This window comes from Zootoca vivipara, chromosome 6, assembly GCF_965207765.1.
Source record: "Zootoca vivipara chromosome 6, rZooViv2.hap1.1, whole genome shotgun sequence".
Classification (NCBI taxonomy): Eukaryota; Metazoa; Chordata; class Lepidosauria; order Squamata; family Lacertidae; genus Zootoca; species Zootoca vivipara.
The window spans coordinates 91,986,047-92,006,390 of NC_142589.1; the positions used below are offsets into that span (position 1 = coordinate 91,986,047).

Below are 20,344 nucleotides of genomic sequence, written 5' to 3' on the forward strand. Positions count from 1 at the left end.
TGAGTTCAAATGGCAAGAAAGGGAGATTCTGACTAAACATTAGCAATAACTTTCTGACAGTGGAATGGTCTCCCTCAGAAGTTTCCTTCAGTGGAGGTTTTTAAATACAGGTCATAAGCTAGATTCTTTAAAAGCATCCACTGAATCACAGAATCCTAGGTTGAATCTACACACAGGAAAAACACACGCTATAAACACATAAAGGGGGGAAAACTCTATGTAAAATCACAAAAAAAGTTTTGCGCTCTTCAGTGCCAGCTGGTGTTGCAATTTTATAATGCATTTAAAATGTTTTTTTACTATCATAGCTGAGTCCCTAGAGTAGGAAGGGACCCCCAAGGGTCATTTAGTCTAACCCCCTGCAAACGCAGGAACCACAGCTGAGAAATCCCTCGCAGCCAGAAGCATACCTTTTTCCACTGCCACGTAGCCGTACCGCATCTCTTTGCAGCCGATCCCAACCGAAAGGAGACTCAGCTTCATTTCTTGGAGGGGGGGGAGGAGAGAGCATTACCCTCTTATTGGCTTGCAAGCAAAAGGAAATAAATCTGAAATCGGCTCTATCAGCCCCAAATGCAGACCACTTGCTCGACTGCACCCACAAAAAACGCACTGGTTCTAAGTCACATAAATGAAAAAGCCCAGTGCTGGCGGTCGCAACGACCCTTCCCAGTAGGTCTTGCCCCAGCGAGGCATTTGCAAGGATGCAGGTGGCGCTGTGGGTTAAATCACAAAGCCCTAGGGCAGGCACCCCCAAACTTCAGCCCTCCAGATGTTTTGGACTACAATTCCCATCATCCCTGACCACTGGTCCTCTTAGCTAGGGATCATGGGAGTTGTAGGCCAAAACATCTGGAGAGCCGCAGTTTGGGGATGGCTGGCCTAGGGATTGCCGATCAGAAGGTCAGCGGTTCGAATCCCCGCAACGGGGTGAGCTCCCGTTGCTCGGTCCCTGCTCCTTCCAACCTAGCAGTTCGAAAGCACGTCAAGTGTAAGTAGATAAATAGGTACCACTCCGGTGGGAAGGTAAATGGCATTTCAGTGCGCTGCTCTGGTTCGCCAGAAGCGGCTTAGTCGTGCTGGCCACATGACCCGCTGTACGCCGGCTCCCTCGGCCAGTAAAGCGAGATGAGCGCCACAACCCCAGAGTCGTCCGCGACTGGACCTAATAGTCAGGGGTCCCTTTACCTTTAAGGCCCCTGCTTTCCCACTGCTCTCAAAAACTCCTCCTGCTGGGTCCCTCCCCCGCAACCTGAGACTCCGTTGTCTTGTCTCTCTCTGCTTTGCCCTCTTCATTCCTCTGTGTGTTCTGGGAGACCAGAGAGGAGCTCGTCGCAGAGGAGCTTGATAAACCCGGGACTCTTCTCCAGCCTGGCTCCTCTCTGCCTCTTGCTCTCCCCCCTCTCCTGCCTTTGCTTCTGCCTCCGATTCTGGACTTCTCTCTGCCACCGCCTCTCCCCGCTCACTAAGCACTGTTGCCTCTTCCGCTTCCGACACCTCCTTGTGGGATGTAATTCACTGGGAGCAGTCAAGTACAGTATTCCTTATAATGCTAGAGAAGACATGCGAGGGAATGTTTGGTCCAGCCCAGGGGTCAGCAACCTTTTTCAGCCATGGGCCGGACCACTGTCCCTCAGACCATGTGGTGGACTGGACTATTTTTTGGGGGGGGGGGGATGAATGAATTCCTATGCCCCACAAATAACCCAGAGATGCATTTGAAATAAAAGGACACATTCTACTCATGTAAAAACACGCTGATTCCCGAACCGTCTGTGGGCCGGATTGAGAAGACGATTGGGCCACATCCGGCCCACAGGCCTTAGTTTGCCTACCCTGGTCCAGCCAGTCGAAACTTCCTGTTCCTCCTGGCTGGAGCATCCTGTCTTTTGCATGTGACAGAAGGTGGGCATGACCTAACCTGTCCAGGTAACAAAAGGATGAGTCAAGCAGCACACCTCTCTCTTTCCTCTTTCCCATCTTCCTTTTGTCATGTGAACAGCCGTGACTGCTAGCCTGCAGTCACTAGGTCAGGCATCCCCAAACTGCGGCCCTCCAGATTTTTGGCCTACAACTCCCATGATCCCTAGCTAACAGGACCAGTGGTCGGGGAAGATGGGAGTTGTAGTCCAAAACATCTGGAGGGCAGAAGTTTGGGGATGCCTGCTCTAGGTAAATCTCCATTATGGGGTAAACCTGTATATGTTCGAAACTTTAAACCTAAAACCTGCCTTCAGGGATCACACTGTGCTCTGCCTGATCATGAGTCAACTTCTTTTAATTAACTTTGAATAAGATTGCCGTGTCTTTATTCTTTCAAGAGGGATTCAAGGGAACTTACCAGGAACGTACAATTCAATCTAAGACAGACTGAATTGTATAATAGTGAGAGGCTCACACGAGCCTGCAACCAGCTATGTGCTGTGCATGTAAAAAGGGGAATGTAACTTTGCTAAGTAAAGGAACTTGCTAGTGCACGTTAGGAAGGATATTAATAAACAATATATCCTCTTCTGCCACCCTGAACATTCCCACACTCCTCCTCCCGATCTTCTCCCTCTGATCACTCATGATGGCCCCAGTGCCAATCCCCAGTGGCTCTGAGCCTTCTTCCCTAGAGGGGTGCCCCAGCTGGTTCCTCCCAGCATTCCTCTGCGTCCAGCCAGTCCACGACAGCTCCTATGTCCCAGGAGGAAGGGGTTTTGAAGAGGCAGAGGCAGAACATCCCCGCTTGCGGCTCGCGCCCTTAACTGCACGGTGACACCAGCTGAATCGTTTCTCTTTATGCCCCAACAAACGCCACCCGCCCTGCATTCTTGCCTCTAGCTTCCTTACCATGGAAGAAAGCCGCGTCTTCTCTCGGGTAGCCCTTGGGCACGGGGACTTTGTTCTCAGTCTGGTTGTTGATGGTGTGCAGGACTTTGACGAGGGCTCGGGACCCGTACTGGAGAGGGGAAGGAGGGTGAAAAGGATCAGGCCCTGTGCAGGTGTCGGGGTGCAAACCCCCACCCCCCTGCCCCGTTGAAATAAATAAATGAAGATAATTTACAATGAATTGGAAAAAAATGTTTAAAAGTACTTTTAAAACAACAACAACAACAGAGTACTTCTTGTTGGGGATAGGTCAAGCTGAAATTCCCAGGCGTCCAAAAAAGGTTATTTATGTATGCCACTACTGCGGCCCGTGTTTTGTTAGCCCCCAAATGGAAAACGAACAAGGTCCCAACCAAAGAAGAATGGGAACTTAAACTGATGGAATATGAGCCCTTGCAGATTTAACATATTGAATCAAGAGAACATACATTTAAAGAAGATTGGAAAATGTTTACTGAATGGGGATTGTATATATTTGAAAACGTGGGCAGCGTTAAGATAAATTCAACAGTGAAAATAAGTTTCAGTGGATGTAATACAGGAATACTAAATGGTTTAGTTTATGCAAAAGATGCAGGGATTTATGGTATGCGAAATGAACCATGGAAAGAGAAGAAGGGAAGTCGTTGATATTTTAAGGTTGTTTAAATGAATGTTCAAAAATGTGAAACTGAAAAACTTAATAATTTGTTTTTTAAAAAGAAAACAAACTAACTAAAATGCTCTGCAGCCCAGCAAATCAAAATTCTGTCCCAAAGAAAACTGTAATTCCATTGCGCGCTATTTAATTGTTCATATACCGTATATATTATTGCTCTATTTAGTACTCATTTTAGCCAGCCAGTAAAAGCCATTTCCCAGGGTGTGGCTGCTGTTGCCTGATGATAACTTCTAGGAGGTGGGTTACTTACTATTTCATTCATTTTGTAAAATTTGAAAAAAACAAACAAACCGCAAAGCGGTTTAGGAAAAAGATAAAACAATGAAATGGAGAGAAACCACACAGCCGTGCTTTAAAACACACATGAGCTAAAATACTAAAACAGATTAAAGCTGGCTCAACTTTCGAGGCATCTGGGTTAGGTTAAGTGTATGGGACGAAGACAGGGGAGGTCCGTTCCCCCCGTAACGGTGCCATGTAAAATTCCCCCCTTAGTCTTTAAAGGGAACCATGCTGGCAAATATGGTGACTTCCACATGTAGAACCAAAAAAACACAGAATCGTCAAGTTGGACGGGACCCTCTGTGGTCATCTAGGCCAACCCTCTGCAGTGCAGCTGATGGCAGCCATTGGTGAAAACATCTGAGAGAGCTTCTGGGTTGGCAAAGGCTGCTTTATGGTGGCATGAGAGAGTCTCTTGGACCAGCGTGCCCCCCCCCAAATTTCACTTCTTTCTCAGCTTGCCCCTCACCTTATTCTCAAAGTTGTATTTGCTGAGGTCTCTGGATTCGGTCGCCCTCCTGTCTCCGTGAGTTAAGGCACCCTATTGAGAAGGGAGGAGAGAGAGAAAAGAAAGAGATCCCAAAACTGTCCAGAAATCCAGACAAGGAGAACCCCAGCTCGTGCTCCTCCATGGCTCTTTCTGTTCCACCCTGGCCTTGCCTACGAGGTCTCCTTACCCCCCATAACCTTTGGAACTCACTGCCTCAGTGGTGGACCTACATTTTTGGGGTAGAGCTGTCATGGGGTCCCTTCGTAACCAGTCGCGAGATCTGGGTCACCCCTGGTATCTTCTTCACTAGGGTTGTTCCACAACATATCACCACACCACATGAGCCTGAGGGGGTGGACGGCCCCAGGAATCCTTCCACGGAAGGGGCAAACCAGGACTTACAAGGCTCTCCAGGCGTTTGGCCACGATGGAAGCGAATCGCCTCTCGCCGGCCAGTTCGGAGATGAGGAAGATATATTCCGGAGCAGAAACCTGGTTGGAGCGGTGCGTCCGACCTGGAAGGAAACCCCAAACAGGGAAGGTTACCTCTCAATGCCCCCTACAGCGAGGGGTGGGGCAGCCAGCGATGTAACACCCGGGCCAACCCAATTGGTTTGGCGGCACAGCCAGAGAAGGCAGAGGCTGTGGTCCAAAACATACAGTGAGCTTCCTGGCCAAGCGGGGAACCTGAGCTCTATCCACTAGAGTGGTACCTTGGTTCTCAAACTTAATCTGTTCCGGGAGTCCATTCGACTCCTGAAACCATTTGAAAACCAAGGCGTGGCTTCTGGTTGGCTGCAGGAACTTCCTGCACTCAATCGGAAGCCGCGGAAGATGTTCGGCTTCCGAAAAATGTTTGCAAACTGGAACACTCACTTTCGGGTTTGCGGCGTTCAGGAGCCGATTTGTTCGGGAGCCAAGCCATTTGAGAACGAAGGTACCACTGTATTTCCCACATAATCAAGTGATTTTTGAAGGAAGAATCCTTCCCCCCCCCCCCCCCGCTGAATGCAGGGCACCTTTGTTCCACTGTTAGAGGATTAAGAGATGACCCAAACCCTTTCTGCCCATGTTTTAGCAGCAGGAGGGAGGGGCAGGTGGGGCTCGTCCACCTGGGAAGGGAGCCCATCTAGGAGAAGGAAAGCTCTGACCCTAAACCCCCGCTGCCTTACAGGAGATCTACGCGAGCAGAAAAGGCTCAGGAGTAAACCCTGCACAAATCTGGAGCGGAGTCCCTAAGGTGCCTTGTCTACCTCCTTCTGGCAACTGCTGCTGCCAAACGTCTTGCTCTGCTTTCCTTTGGACCCCATCAGAGAGGCGGGGGGGGGGAGGTTTTGTCATCTGAGCCCCCAACACGCTGCCCAGGCTTACGCCCAGGGGAGGTCACGTTGGCGCGGCACAAAACCACCACCAGTGGTTGTTTCAGATTGGAGAAGCACTGAAGCACCATCAAGAATGCTTTGATGGTGTTTCTTGCTTGGCAGGGGGTTGGACTGGATGGCCCTTGCGGTCTCTTCCAACTCTTCTATGATTCTATGAAACGAGATACAAGCTTTCTCGGGCATTTGTGCTGCGCTTCCTGCTCACCAAACTGCTGGATGGCTCGATCGGCGCTCCAAGGCAGCTCTAACGTCATGTGGACGCGCCTCTTCTGATTCTTTACCCGTCTGTCCGCTTGGAGAGAAATCCCTGAGCTGGAGGCCTCGGATATTATTGCTACGAGCTGGGGAACAGAGGGAGGGAGAGACCGGGGATGGGAGGGGGGTGAGTAAGCAAAGGGCAGGAAATGGCCATGCAAAACAGCTATTCCAGCAAACTCAGAAATAATTTCCTACCTAGCTGAGTTCCTGGCTTCCTCCGCCCACCCTAAATTATGTTTAACAGATGTCCCCGTTTCCTGGGGACAGTGCCCAGATTTACAAATCTGTCCCCGGACAAAACCCATCCCCAGAATGTCCCCGGATTTCATTTAATGTCCCCGGAATTATATTTTAAGTGTTGTACATTTATTAGTAGGGAATGAATGTTGCTTGATTGGTTCAACAGCACAAGATACATCATATGGGGACTTCCGGCGAGGCAAATTGGCGGGCGCCATGGCAGCGAACAGCTCCTGAAGCCTGCCAGAGCCAACTGCGCTACCAGGCTGGCTCCGGGCTGCTGAGACTGCCGCTGCTGCCGCCACTGCCAAGAGGGAACCGGGTACACCTGGCGCATCAACTGGGGGAACCGCTGAACCACACACACACACACACACACCCGCGACCCAAATCGAGCCTGGCCAACTGCCCAGTGGCGCTCCGGGGCCAGGAAAACGAGGCTATTATTGGACTGTAATTGAAAACTACCGGTAATAAAAATTATGATCAGAAAGATAAAAGAGTAAAATTATCAATAAGAAAAATGGGGAACAGGATTTTTTTTTTAAAGTGAAAACAGCAGCAGACCAGAATCAGATTGAAACCTGCATCAGTTTTCTAAGTGCCTGGGTATTTATTTATGGCATGAAATTTATACACCCCCTTGGCTGTAACAACAACAACAACTCAAAGCAGTTTACCAAAATGATAAAACCAAGAAATATATAAATAACTAAATATAAATATATAAATACTAAAATGCTAAAATAGATTGTCAAAACAAAAAAAATCAGGCAGCTGCCTGATTATCAACAGGCAGGGAGTTCCAAAGATCCGCATTCTTGACACTCAGCTCAACTACAAATCCCATCAGTCCCAACAAGCACAGCCCAACAGCGAGGGAGGATGAGAGCTGCAGGACATATCGGTTCTGCACTCCTGGGTTTTCATCTCTCCACTGCCTTCGCTCCCCCCTCTCGGCACCCTGCTTGACCCTCCAAGCCCTGCCTGGCGCTCACTTTGTCTCCGTTCATGAAACGCTCCTTCTCCTTGAGGTTCACGTGGTCGATGGAAAGGCATTGCTCGGCTCGTGACTCGAAGACGACGGAGCCGTCCGGCCGCCGCACCAGGCGCCCTTTGCGGCCGGTCATCTGCGTGAGCGAGGGGACGGAAATGAAAAAGCTGTTATAGTGGGGAAGCCATTATTATTATCATCATCATCATCATCATCATCATCATCATTATTTATTGAATTTATATACCCTCCATACCCAGGGGTCTCAGGGCGGTTCGCAGAATCAAGGTATAAAACCCCCCGAAAAAAACACATTTAAAAAGGGCAGAGGATGTAAATCAGATCAACCAAAGGCCTGGTTAAAAAGGAACGTTTTTGCCTGGCGCCTAAAGGTGTATAACGAAGGCACCAGGCAAACTTCCCTGGGGAGAGCATTCCACAGAAGGGGAGCCACTGCAGAGAAAGCCCCGTTCTCGTGTTGCCACCTGCTGGACCTCTTAAGGAGGAGGCACACAAAGGAGGGTCTCAGAAGATGATCTCGAGGTCCGGGTAGGTTCATATGGAAAGAGGCGGTCCTTGAGGAATTGTGATCTATTTAAGGCTTAAAGGTCAAAACCAGCAATTTGAATTGGGCCCAGAAACTAATCGGTAGCCTGTGCAGTCACACCAGGATAGGTGCAATATGCTCAAACCGTCTTGCTCCGGTGAGCAACCTGGCTGCTGAATTCTGCACCGGCTGAAGTTTCCGAACCGTCTTCAGAGGCAGCCCTACGTAGAACGCATTGCAGTATTCTAACCTTGAGGTTACCAGAGCATAGACAGCAGGAGTTAGGCCATCCCTGTCCAGATAGGGGTGTAGCTGGGCCACCAGCCGAAGATGATGGAAGGCACTCCAGGCCAATGAGGCCACCAGAGCCTCGAGCGACAGCAAAGGATCCAGGAGGACCCCCAAGCTATGAACCTGCTCCTTCAGGGGAAGGTGACCCCACCAAGAGCCAGCCATCTGGTCTACGGAACCACCCACTAACAACCTCAGTCTAATCTGGATTGAGCTTCAGTCTGTTGACTCTCATCCAGCCCATTACCGGGGCAAGACACTGGTCCAACATTTATCATTATTATTGTCGTCCAGGGCCTGCTGCCACCTACCTCTGCCACGTGCTCTGGGCCCCCAAAGTGATCGATCAGTTCGTCCAAGGTATTGAGAGGTAGTTCTTTGCCCAGCGCCTCCGCCTTGGCCAGGAGGTCCTGTTTCATTTTCTCAACGTTCTCCAGCATGACGGTGCCGTACAGCTCCTTCTGGGAATTTTGCAGAGAGGTGTTGCCTGCGCAAAGAGATAAGAAGCTAGTTTCTCCCTCTCTCCTAACGGTAGAACTTGTGCAGATGCCCAAGCCTTATCCTCTCTGGAAACTCGTTTTAATCTTGAAGGAACGTTTTACCATATGTGGTGGGAGTGTAAGAAAGTGGAAATCTTCTGGAAAATGATATATAATGAGATGAAAAAGATGTTAAGATATACATTCATTTAAAAAAATCAGAAGCTTTTCTACTTGGCATTGTAGGAGAGGATATTAGCAGACATGTTAAAAAATTGTTTGTGTATGCGATGACGGCACAGAAATGGAAACAAGAAGAATTACTGATGATAGAAGAATGGCAGACGAAGTTAATGGACTACGCAGAAATGGACAAGATGACAGGGAGAATTCCAAACCAACGGGACCAGAGGATTGGACTAAATTTGAGACCTATTTGAAAGACAATTGTAAACAAAAAATCACGCTTGGAGGTTTACAATAAGTTTTGTAAGGAGAACTATATGAAATACGATAGGGAAAAGTTAAGAAAGTAAAAAATTGGTTATTGTTTTTTAAAGTAATAGTGAATTACAGAATACAAGAAGAAGTTAGGATGATTGGAAAACTTTAGACGTGGCTAAGGGAAGTCCAAAAAGATTGTATAAGATGTGAGGGAATGTTAAATGATGTATGGAATGTATGTAAAAACTTAATAAAAATATTTATTAGAAAAAAGAAAATTCGTTTTAATCTTTTCCAAACTGCAACGCAACCGTTGTGGATTGCACCCGGTGGGCGACTCTGGTCCGTGAGCCTGCTCTGAGCAGGGCTATCATTGTGTGCGATTAAAGATGATAGCAATTAACAGTGGCAATGAGAAAGCCCAAACAACCCCTCACCCCGATCGTCGCAAGCGTAGCCGTTGAAGATCACATCGTCGTTTTCGAACAGGGACTCCGGGGACGAGTTGAAATCGCTCTCCATCCCTCCCTCAGAATCAGAGCTGCTGTCAGAGCTGATCTTGATGACGCCGCTGGTGGTGAGGTCGCAACTTTTGGGGAACTTGGCCCCACGGCCCTTCTGCTTCCCTAGAATAAAAGGTGGGGGCAGGGTGGGAAAGTGAGTGGGGGAGGCCACTGAGTGAGAGGGGAGCCTCGGGGCGGGCAGACGGAAGGGAGGGAAGGGGCTATTGGAAAGGAGGAAGGAAGGCCCAGTTCGCACTACAGCTGGATGGCTCCATGCAAAATAATCCCCGCATGAAAACATCTAGCATGTCAGGACTGTAGCCCTTTCACCCTGCTTTTCTACACGCAGGGAATTCTGAAATGCCATTCAACGACATGAGCAACAGGCCGACTGCCTCGGTGAAAACGAGGCCCTAAGGACAGGCGAAGAACAGGAGGGAAGAGAAAGGAAGAAAGCCAGCATCCCAGAAATCACAATGAGAAAAAATTTGTACGTCAACCGCTTTTGTTCTGCACCGCCAGCACGCCTGGGCCTTGAATTATTTCTTTTCTTCCTTTTAGGGAAGCGAATGCTATCGGACTGTCATGCGCCTTGAAAATACTTACAAGTGCCCCAATAAAAACACAGCCTAGGTGGTGCTTTATTAAGCTAAAAGGGGCTTTTTAAAAATGAAAAGCTGAGGACAGGTTTAGAAACATAAGAGTTGGAAGGGATCCCCAAAAAGTCCAGAGGAAAGGTCTCCCTCGGGAGGTAGTGGGCTCTCCTCCCTTGGAGGTTTTTAAGCAGAGGTTGGATGGCCATCTGTCGTGGATGCTTTCGTTGAGATTCCTGCGTTGCAGGTGGCTGGGAGATGACCCTTGGGGTATCTTCCAGCTCTGAAACTATGCAGGTAGCCCAACTCCCTGCAATGCAGGAATCAAAGCTAGAAGAATCTGTGGCAGGAGACCATCTGAACTCTCTTTCAAAACCTCCAACCAAGCAGAGACCGCCATCTTCCAAGGGAGTCCGTTGTACTGCTGAATGGGCTTTTACTGCCAGAAAGTTCTTTCTGAAGCTGAGTCTGAATCTCCTTTCTCATCATGTGAGCTGCAGAAAGCAAGCTTGCTCCCCACTTCCACGGGATAGTCCTTCGGATATTTGAAGGTGGCTACCCTATCTCCTCTCAGCCTCCTCTTTCCCAGGCTAAACGTGCCCAGCTCCTTCAACCACTCCTCATCAGGCTTGGCTTCCAGACCCTTGATCGTTTTGGTTTGCCCTCCTCTGCACATGTTTAGAAACACCTATGGCAAAGACCTGTGTGTGTGTGTGTGCGCGCGCTACATGGAAGCCAAACTGATTCCAAAAAAATTAATAAAATAAATCCATTTAGGAGGTGGAAGAGGAGGAGGAGGGAGGGAGGAGGCTGCATTCAAAGTCCACGACCACCAGGGCAATTAAGCACATGCCTGGGAGTCCCTGTTGCAAGGGAGTGGAAAAGATAAATACAGTGGTACCTTGGTTCTCAAACGCCTTGGTTTTCAAACCCCCCCAAACCCGGAAGTAAGTGTTCCGGTTTTCAAACGCTTTTTGGAAGCCAGACGTCCCATGCGGCTGTCGGCTTTTGTTTCCGAGGCGCCTGCACCAATCAGGAGTCGTGCCTTGGTTTTCGAACATTTCGCAAGTCAAACGGTCTTCCAGAACAGATTAAGTTTGGTGCTTTGTAATTGCTATTTATTTTGTGTTTTTGTTTTTGAGGCTTTTTCGGTTCATTTGCTTTTGTGACTGTGTGGAACCCACTTCAGCTACCCAGTGATTGATTGATTGATTGAATGTGTGACTGCGGAAATAGATAAAAGCCCTCCATCCAAACAATGACTATCATCAGTACAGGTAAGGGGGGGGGAATCATTTCATCATCTACAATGCTGTCTTATTTATGTTATAGTGCAGTACATTGTTTATTGCTTTCCTTTTATGGGTTAAATTGCTGTTTTAGGGGTTGTTTTTAAAAGTCTGGAACAGATCAATCCGTTTTGCATTACTTTCTATGGGAATGCATGCCTTGGTTTTGGAACAGACTCCTGGAACGGATTAAGTTTGAAAACCAAGGTACCACTGTAGAAATAAAGAAACAGAAATAAATAGAAAGAAAAGAGAGATGGGGTGGCGAAAGACCACGAGTGGAGGCTGGCGATGGGGTGGGTGGGGATGGAAGCAAGGGAGAAAACCGGGGGGGGGGGCACAGGTTGCGACTGCATCGCAAGGAGGGTGTGGGGGGGAAGAGGGGATGAGGTTTCGGGAGGGGAGGGGAGAGTGCTGGGGATCGGGTCTTACGTTTTCTCTTAATGCCAGTTCCTCTCTCTCTTTTTCGTTTGGTTGAAGGAAAGTGCTTCTTAATTAGTGAGAGGAAGACGCCTCTGAAAAAAGTTGGGAGATGCAGAGATTTTACTCTTAACGGCGAGGAGGAGCCGAACCGTCGCTGGCTGCATTTATTTATTTAAAAAAGAAAGAGGTAAACCAAAGGGCAAAGGACACAGAGACTAAATGAAACTTGGAAGCAAAACAGAAACACCCAAACAACCCCCCCAAAAAACAACCTGTACGGGATTGGAAGTGCGGCTACAAGCATCCTGCCGTTTGGCTTCTTTCTGACAGCCCATTGGCTAAGCTGGTGTGACGTCACAGAATGTTCCGGAGTTCTAAAATGAAGGCCGGTCAGCGGAGGGATTGCGGCAGGTTTGCTGAGCAAATCAGAAAGCTGCCTTTGGAAGGCTGGGGGGGGGTGCCCAGTAGTTGGAAGGAGCTTAGGAGTCATACTGGGTTTGGGGAGCAGAGAGGGAGTAGAGATATTAGGGTTGGGGGGGGCAGTGAATATGGCTGATGGAAAGCAGCCGGGGCCATGAAATTTCCGCACACCATATTGTAAATAAAAATCTGATTTATTTAATTTTTTTTTAACCTGCCCTTTAAAACAAGTCTGACTTGGGGTGATGCGTTTGTGTGACCAAGTATACCCAAAAGGGCGAGAGACTTGACACGTAGGTAGGGTAAAAAAATAAAACCAGGGAGGGGGAGATGGGAAAAGTAAGGAAGGATGCATGGACAAATGAGGGGGGGTGTCACTTGATGCAAATGGGGGCAAAACAGGGGCTTCTATGGGTACGCACCTCGCCTCAATCTCACCCAATGCTACCCCGCCCCGCTCCTGGGACACAAACGCTGGTCAGCGAGACAGATAGCGAGCGCATGAGCTTGGATGGGAACAAATCCCACCCCCCACCCCCCAAAAAAAGTGTTTTTGATCTTGTAGAGGCAAAACCCAGCCAGCATCCATTTATAAAGGGGAGATGGGGGTTAGGAAAGAGGAAAGGGGTAGAACCGACAGTGAGAACCTCGGGGCAGGCATATCACATGCGGCCCCAGTAAATATTAGAAAACAGTGGCAGCATAATAATAATAATAATAATAATAATAATAATAATAATAATAATAATATTTGTACCCCACCCATCTGACTGGGTTGCCCCCAGCCACTCTGGGCAGCTTCCAACATATATAAAAGCATAATAGAACACTTGACCCTAAAAAGCTTCCCTTATGCAGGGCTGCCTTCAGAGGTTTTCTAAAGGTTGTATAGTTACTCATTTCCTTGACATCGGATTGGAGGGCACCACCACTGAGAAGGCCCCGCTCCCTTGAACGGGGCTAAAGCCCAGCCCAATTGAGAGAGCTCGGGGGTGGGGCAAAACCCAGCCTCCAAAATGCTGGGTTTTGGGAGGCCACGGCGAGAAACAGGCCCTCCTTCCCCGGATGCGCATAAACTCACTCGGCAGCAGATACGAAGCAAGTCAGCTGCCCCTCGCTCTCGTCCAGGACCTCCCGGGTTCGGGCCTCGCCTGTCGACTGCAGGCCGATCACGACACACTGTGGAAGGGGGGACGGGGACAGAGAGAGAGGGTTTATTTGGTAAAGATTCCTTATGGCTCAGGAGCACACACACAAAACCAGCCCCCCCCCCAAAAAAATGGTGCAAAAAGAGCAGCTAGCGCAATCCCAGAATCCTTTGCGAGCGCAATTTCATGAGCCTTTGCACTGAGTGTTGGGAGTTTTAGCAAGGAGGTTTGGAGGGTGCTATTGTGGTGAAGTTTGGTGGGTTGGGGGCTTTTTAAAAGGGGTTTTCAAGGGTTTCCAGAGGTTTAGCAGGCGTTTGCAGGCTTTGTCAATGGCACCCCCCAATATACGCATATTTCAAGTAAATGAACGGTGCCTCCGAATGCAACCCCCACATAAATGGGGTGGGGAGGTTTTTGCCTGAATTTCATTTCACATATAACAGAGAGAACAGTTACAGCAACAGATGAAAATTAAAAGATGACAAGCGAAACTACAGAATTGTGGGTACAGTGGTTCCTTGGTTCTCAAAATTAATCCATTCTGCAAGTCCGTTCGACTCCCAAAACTGTTTGAAAACCAAGGTGCGGCTTCCGAAAAACATGTGCAAACCGGAACACTTACTTCCAGGTTTTCGGCGTTTGGGAGCCGAAACGTACGAGTACCAAGGCATTCAAGAACCCAGGTATGACTGTATTGCTTTTGTTTGTTACTGTCAGGGGGACTCCCTACAGAGGGCCTCCCCCCATCATCCTGACCAGCACTTCGCCCAGCGACAGCGCTAGCAGCGGGTCGGGGAAGCAGTATGGAGGAGGGAAGGCTCAGCGAGGAATCAGAGCCCTGGCAACACTCTGGGGAACAGACGGTGGAGGAAGGGCTCAGTGACGTATCGGAGCCCCTGCACCACTCTGACCATCTAGGGGAGGAGGGACGGCTCAGGGAGGCATCGGAGCCCAGGCACTGCCAGCGAGGGGAAGAAGGGGCACTGCTCCTTCCGGCGCCCAAATTGAGGTGCGTGCCCAAATGTAGGGCTAGGGGGCGGTGTTTCAGGGTCCCTAGGCTATTATGCTGGCCCTGAAGCCGACGGGCGCCATTGCCAGGTTCTGAGAGTGACTAGGCGGTCATGTTTCCTGCTATCTCTGCACTGTAAATAGTATGAACAATAAAACCTTTAAAGACACAACGGACTGGAGCGTCTTTACTCGGGAGTAGCCGCAACAACTCCCTGACAGCTACTATGCTAGGTATTTTTGTGGCTTTATACTGTAAACCACGCTGTGATCCTTGGATGAAAGGTGGTATAAAAATTCAGCAAAGTAATAACAATGCCGTTGCACGTGGATCAAAATAACAAAGCCCAAGTATAGAATATGGGAATTATCTGATTGTCAAGTCTAGTTCCAGATTTACCTAGCGTGGGTCGTCTTGAAAATGATGCCTCCGCTGTATATGCAACAAAGAAGTGCCAAATCATATAAGAATCTGGAGGTTCTAGCCCTGGTCGAAATCTCAAATGATGAGCATTTTCTTCCATTACAGCTACCTTCCAGAATGAGTGGTACTAATAAAGAAGGCTGATCGCCGAAGAATGGATGCTTTTGAATTATGGTGCTGGAGGAGACTCTTGAGAGTCCCATGGACTGCAAGAAGATCCAACCTCAGGAAGGACAGATCCTGAAGCTGAGGCTCCAATACTTTGGCCACCTCATGAGAAGAGAAGACTCCCTGGAAAAGACCCTGATGTTGGAAAAGATGGAGGGCACAAGGAGAAGGGGACGACAGAGGACGAGATGGTTGGACAGTGTTCTCGAAGCTACCAACATGAGTCTGACCAAACTGCGGGAGGCAGTGGAAGACAGGAGTGCCTGGCGTGCTCTGGTCCATGGGGTCACGAAGAGTTAGACACAACTAAACGACTAAACAACAACAACAAAGGGTCTAATTTTCGGCCGAGTTGCAATTACTATTTGAGCTTCCAGAATCATATAGCCAGACTATTCTTTTGGCAAAACTGGTTATCGTCAAAAATATCCAGCGGCGTTAACGTGGGGCAACAAACAATAGTTCCTTTAGAAGGATTTCCTACCCCCCGTGTGGTCTCTCAGAACCTCCAGCAAACATCCACCTCATCAAAGCCTTTAGGGAAATTCTCTCTCTGTCTCACCTTGCCCTTGTTCAGTTCCTCCTTCGCCAACTCGACAAGACGCCGGACCTTTGCAGCAATGCAGAGGTACTTGAAGAAGCGCTGGTGGGCGGACCAGAACTGACCCCACAAAGATTTCCGGGACTCTAAACCAATCAGGTCGGCAGCTTTCTGGAAAACCCCCAGGGCTTCTGCCCACTAGAGAGAAAACGAGAACGAGAGAGAGAGAGAAATATATATTAATTTTTCTGTTTTACCAATTAAAGTACAGTGGTACCAAGGCGCGGCTTCTGATTGGCTGCAGGAAGCATTGAATGCTCCAGAAATTTTAACCCTCGTGTAAACTCCCTGCTTGCTTGCCCCTCAGAAGGTCGGCGGTTCAAATCCCCGTGACATAGTGAGCTCCCGTTGCTCACTCCCTGCTCCTGCCAACCTAGCAGTTCGAAAGCATGTCAAGTGCAAGTAGATAAATAGGTAATGCTCCGGCGAGAAGGTAAACGGTGTTTCCGTGCGCTGCTCTGGTTCGCCAGAAGCAGCTTAGTCATGCTGGCCACATGGCCTGGAAGCTGTCTGCAGACAAACGGCGGCTCCCTCGGCCTATAGAGCGAGATGAGCACCACAACCCCAGAGTCGTCCGCAACTGGACCTAATGGTCAGGGGTACCTTTACCTTTAAATTCCCTGCTTACCAGCTGAGCTGCCTTGTTGTAAACAAGCTTGTACTCTGGGTCCAGTGGGATTTCTTCTATCCTGAAGGTGACCCCCGAAAAGCTGAGCTGCCGAGCGATGTACATCCCGCTCACTTTCATGTCCATGGCAACAATCTCCATTGCACCAACACCCCTGCGTGGGAGACCAAAGCCGTCGTTGAGGAAGAAGAAAGACGGCGGAACTTCGGAACACGACTCCCCCGCCCGCCTCTCTCAATGCCCATCAAACCATCACGGCTCAAAAGGCGACGTTGGTTTGCTTCCGATAGTTTGGAACTCACTTTTTCTATGTGAGGGTGTTCAAAATGCTCGCAAAATTCATGTGAAAAAAATTGTGCAGTGGAAAAGGAAGATACAACGCTCCGCAGCCCCAAACAGCCTGAAGCAAAATAAAATTTGAAGGCAGTTTCCTACGTGCTTCCTGGCTTCATCTAACTGCAACTTGTTGCTACGTGCGAGCCAGAAACCGTGGTTACGCAAACCACGGTTTATAGAAACAACTACCTTGGTAGAGAAACCACAGGTTGATCTCAACTTCCTTCCATAAACTTTCACGTGAACCAAGCACAGTTTGTCCTCGGCCAAACTAACCACAAACCAAAATAACTTTGTTGGTAAGGGAGGCGGGGGAATATGTCAAGTCTGTAGTTCAGGTTGGGCTTTAAAATTGTGAGTCTCTTCACTTGTATAATTCAAAATTCTAATAGTGACGGGGAAGAAATGAAGGAGACGGGAAATCACCGCCGCTTCCCCAAACATACCGCTTCTCAATGGCCGATAGGAAGTCTTCAAATGATCGGAAAGGCGTCCCGTCTCCCCAAATACCCAGCCGGCTCATGTAAATCATGTTCTTTGGCTCGGAGGCACCTGTCAAGAGCACAAGATGCTTAGAGGTCAGGAAAAGTTTGATGCAACCTCTAATACTAATCACTACCTCCAATACCCCTCCACCAAATTCACCCGTTTTCTCCTGCTTCCATGTTTGACATCACTGCTGACTCCTCCCATGCAATCTTGTGACTCATGTTTACTTTAAGGTTGAATCCCGACAAGACAGAGGTACTGTTTTTGGGGGGACGGGCAGGTGTGGGGGACTCCCTGGTCCTGAATGGGGTCACTGTGCCCCTGAAGGACCAGGTGCGCAGCCTGGGGGTCTTTTTGGACTCACAGGTGTCCATGGAGGCACAGGTCGATTCTGTATCCAGGGCAGCTGTCTGCGAGGTCCATCTGGTACGCAGGCGGAGACCCCCCCTGCCCGCAGACTGCCTCGCCAGAGTGGTGAATGCTCTGGTTATCTCCCGCTTGGACTACTGCAATGCGCTCTCTGTGGGGCAGCCTTTGAAGGTGACCCGGAAACTACAACTAATCCAGAATGCGGCAGCTAGACTGGGGACTGGGAGTGGCCACCGGGACCATATAACATCGGTCCTGAAAGACCTTCATTGGCTCCCAGTATGTTTCCGAGTGCAATTCATAGTGTTGGTGCTGACCTTGAAAGCCCTAAATGGCCTCGGCACAGTATACCTGAAGAAGCGTCTTCACCCCCATTGTTCAGCCCAGACACTGAGGTCCAGCTCAGAGGGCCTCATGGCGGTTCCCTCCCTGCGAGAAGTGAGGTTGCAGGGAACCAGGCAGAGGGCCTTCTCGGTAGTGGCGCCCGCCCCGTGGAACGCCCTTCCATCAGATGTCAAGGAAATAAGCAGCTATCCTATTTTTAAAAGACATCTGAAGGCAGCCCTGTTTAGGGAAGTTTTTAATGTTTGATGTTTTATGATGTTTTTAATATTCTGGGAGCCGCCCAGAGTGGCTGGAGAAACCCAGCCAGATGGACAGGGTATGAGTAATAAATTGTTATTATTATATTATTATTATTTGCTGCCCCCTTATTTGAAGGACAGACATGTTTGACCTGGGAGGATCGAGCAACCGCCAAAAGGAAGGAGCCGCTCTGCTCATTAGGCGTGACATTCAGCCAAGTCTGTGCAGGTTGTGTTTTTGCTACGAGAGTCAGCTCCGACTTTGAGCTGTGTGATTACTGACCGGTATGCTCTCATGATAGCAACCCATGATGGGCATACCCTCCCCCCCCCACTTATAGGTTCTCAAAGCAGCCGCCCGCCCGCCGCAAACTCACCTGTGGCACTGGCATAAACCACCCTTGCGAGAGGCAGCTTGTTCTGCAGGTCCAATACTGCTTTGCCCATCTTGGTAGAGCTGGCATTTTTGGCTTTGTGGCATTCGTCAAACACAATCTGGAAGTGAGCATTCGTTAAGGATAGAAGGGGGAATGCAAGTAAGCTAGTCAAATTACGTAGCTGGACTGGCAAGTGAAACTACTTGACAGTGCAGAGGTGGCCAGATTGACTGGGAAAATCAGAAATCGAGAAGACCGAAACTTCAACAGAGAATGGGATAAATATCGATTGTACCATATTGGCCTGAATATAAGCCTCACTTCCCCCACCCACCCCCCAAATTCCAAATGTGAAAGTTAAAGTGTGGCTTATATTCATGACCTTACGGTATGCAGACAGGATTGCGGGCCAAACAGCGCCAGGATTGCGGGAAAGCGGCGCTAGCTCTCTGCGCAGTCCCCCGTCCTCTCTCCCAAGGCCGGGAAGGGAGAGTGAGGAAGGGGAAAGCCCTCCCCCCTCCCGGAGCAGCGAGGAATGGAGTAGCTTATATTCGGCTATTTTTACTTTTTTTTCCTCCCCCTCCCCCATCTCCAATTTTAAAGGTGCGGCTTATATTCCGGCCAATACATTATGTGAAAGAACACTGTAAACACTTGAACTCGTTGGCATGCTCTGAATAACTCTTGCAACGTTACAAAGGCTTTGGAAACATTGGAGGACTATAATCCAGATGACTTATAATATGCAGTCGATTAAGATGCTTAAAGGACCCACAGAGTAGGGGAGCGAAGTCCTCTAAGATTCGGAAAAATCTTGTTCTATTTCAAAATTTAATTGTGCAATTTATTTTACAAAACCAATAAAAATATTTCAAATAAAAAATAAAATGACACAGCAGCAGATATTTTAAGTTATTTCAACCCCCCCAGCCGCCTTGCAGGGAAATATGCAATGGAAGGCCCTTCGGAGCTATAACGAGATAATAATAATAATAATAATAATAATAATAATAATAATAATTTATCATTTATACCTCGCCCATCTGGCTGGGTTTCCTCAGCCACTCTGGGCGGCTTCCAACAGAAATATTAAAATACACTAATTTCTTAAAGATTAAAAGCTTCCCTAAACAGGGCTCCCCTAAACGAGAGGCATGGAGCATTGCACCATCAGAAAGACATGCACAAACAACACGCACAGAGCCCGGTTTATTTCTCTTAGGATACAACACCATCAAAATCTTCCTTGCACCAATCCAGAATCTGCTTCAAGCGGGTCCTGTGCTGGCCACCGGCTTGGCTTTCGCCGATGAGGGCAGAGTAAGTGGCAAATAAGACTCCTTCCGAGGTAGCTGTGTCGCCATATTTAATCTATGGTCAGGAGGGATGAAGAGAGAAAGAGGAAATTAAGCAGCTGGATTGGGGGTGGGGTGTGTGGAAATGATAGGATCTCTGGCTTGGCAGCATTTCGGCAAGAATGGGGTGGAAAAATAAGAATGCAGCTCCCTTCTCCGACCTGATACAAGCTCTCAACATATGAACAACCTGCATATAATTGCATCTATAAAGGTATGTAACTGTTGGGAGATGCAATAGGGATAATGCTTCTGCAAACACTTGAACTCTTTGGCAATGATACATTAACTCTTGCAATGATACATTGATTTTAGATACAGCGGAGGATCGCAAATTAGATGCAACTCATAATATGCAGTTGAAAAAGTTACCTAAAAGACCCACAGAGGGGAGGAGGGAAGTCCTGAGATTCGGAAGAACCTTGTGTGACTTTTATTACTTGTGATGCTGAGTGTCAAGGAATTTGTAAAATCTAATAAGAACGAGAGAGAGAGAGAGATGGCTCCATACCTTGTTTAAAGCATGCACAGGAATGTCAGGTGCGTCGATATCCTTCAGGTCCCTCTCGGCATCGTACTTGAGATCGTTTGAGGCGCTGAACCTGACAAACAAGAGCGGGGAACTTGAAACGGTACTCAGGTAAAAAAAAAAAACTGCTTGCTTTTGTCTCTGGCCCTGCCTCCTGA

At 48.6% G+C, this 20,344-nt stretch overlaps 1 protein-coding gene across 7 annotated transcripts in view; it reads right to left on the minus strand.

Annotated features, from left to right (window-relative positions):
* SBNO2 (strawberry notch homolog 2) overlaps positions 1–20,344 on the minus strand; it is a 100,886-nt gene that overhangs the window by 13,681 nt on the left and 66,861 nt on the right. For all 7 annotated transcript variants that reach the window (XM_060275329.2, XM_060275328.2, XM_060275331.2 and 4 more), the window contains 16 exons: positions 20,169–20,259; positions 19,530–19,673; positions 18,303–18,420; positions 16,930–17,035; positions 16,148–16,301; positions 15,481–15,657; positions 13,252–13,349; positions 11,760–11,842; positions 9,380–9,568; positions 8,331–8,506; positions 7,186–7,317; positions 5,895–6,030; positions 4,710–4,822; positions 4,287–4,358; positions 2,836–2,944; positions 411–485 (listed from right to left, as the gene is read on the minus strand). In XM_060275329.2, the coding sequence (XP_060131312.2) occupies positions 411–485; positions 2,836–2,944; positions 4,287–4,358; positions 4,710–4,822; positions 5,895–6,030; positions 7,186–7,317; positions 8,331–8,506; positions 9,380–9,568; positions 11,760–11,842; positions 13,252–13,349; positions 15,481–15,657; positions 16,148–16,301; positions 16,930–17,035; positions 18,303–18,420; positions 19,530–19,673; positions 20,169–20,259 (1,973 nt within the window). The remainder of the gene's footprint in view (positions 1–410; positions 486–2,835; positions 2,945–4,286; positions 4,359–4,709; positions 4,823–5,894; positions 6,031–7,185; positions 7,318–8,330; positions 8,507–9,379; positions 9,569–11,759; positions 11,843–13,251; positions 13,350–15,480; positions 15,658–16,147; positions 16,302–16,929; positions 17,036–18,302; positions 18,421–19,529; positions 19,674–20,168; positions 20,260–20,344) is intronic.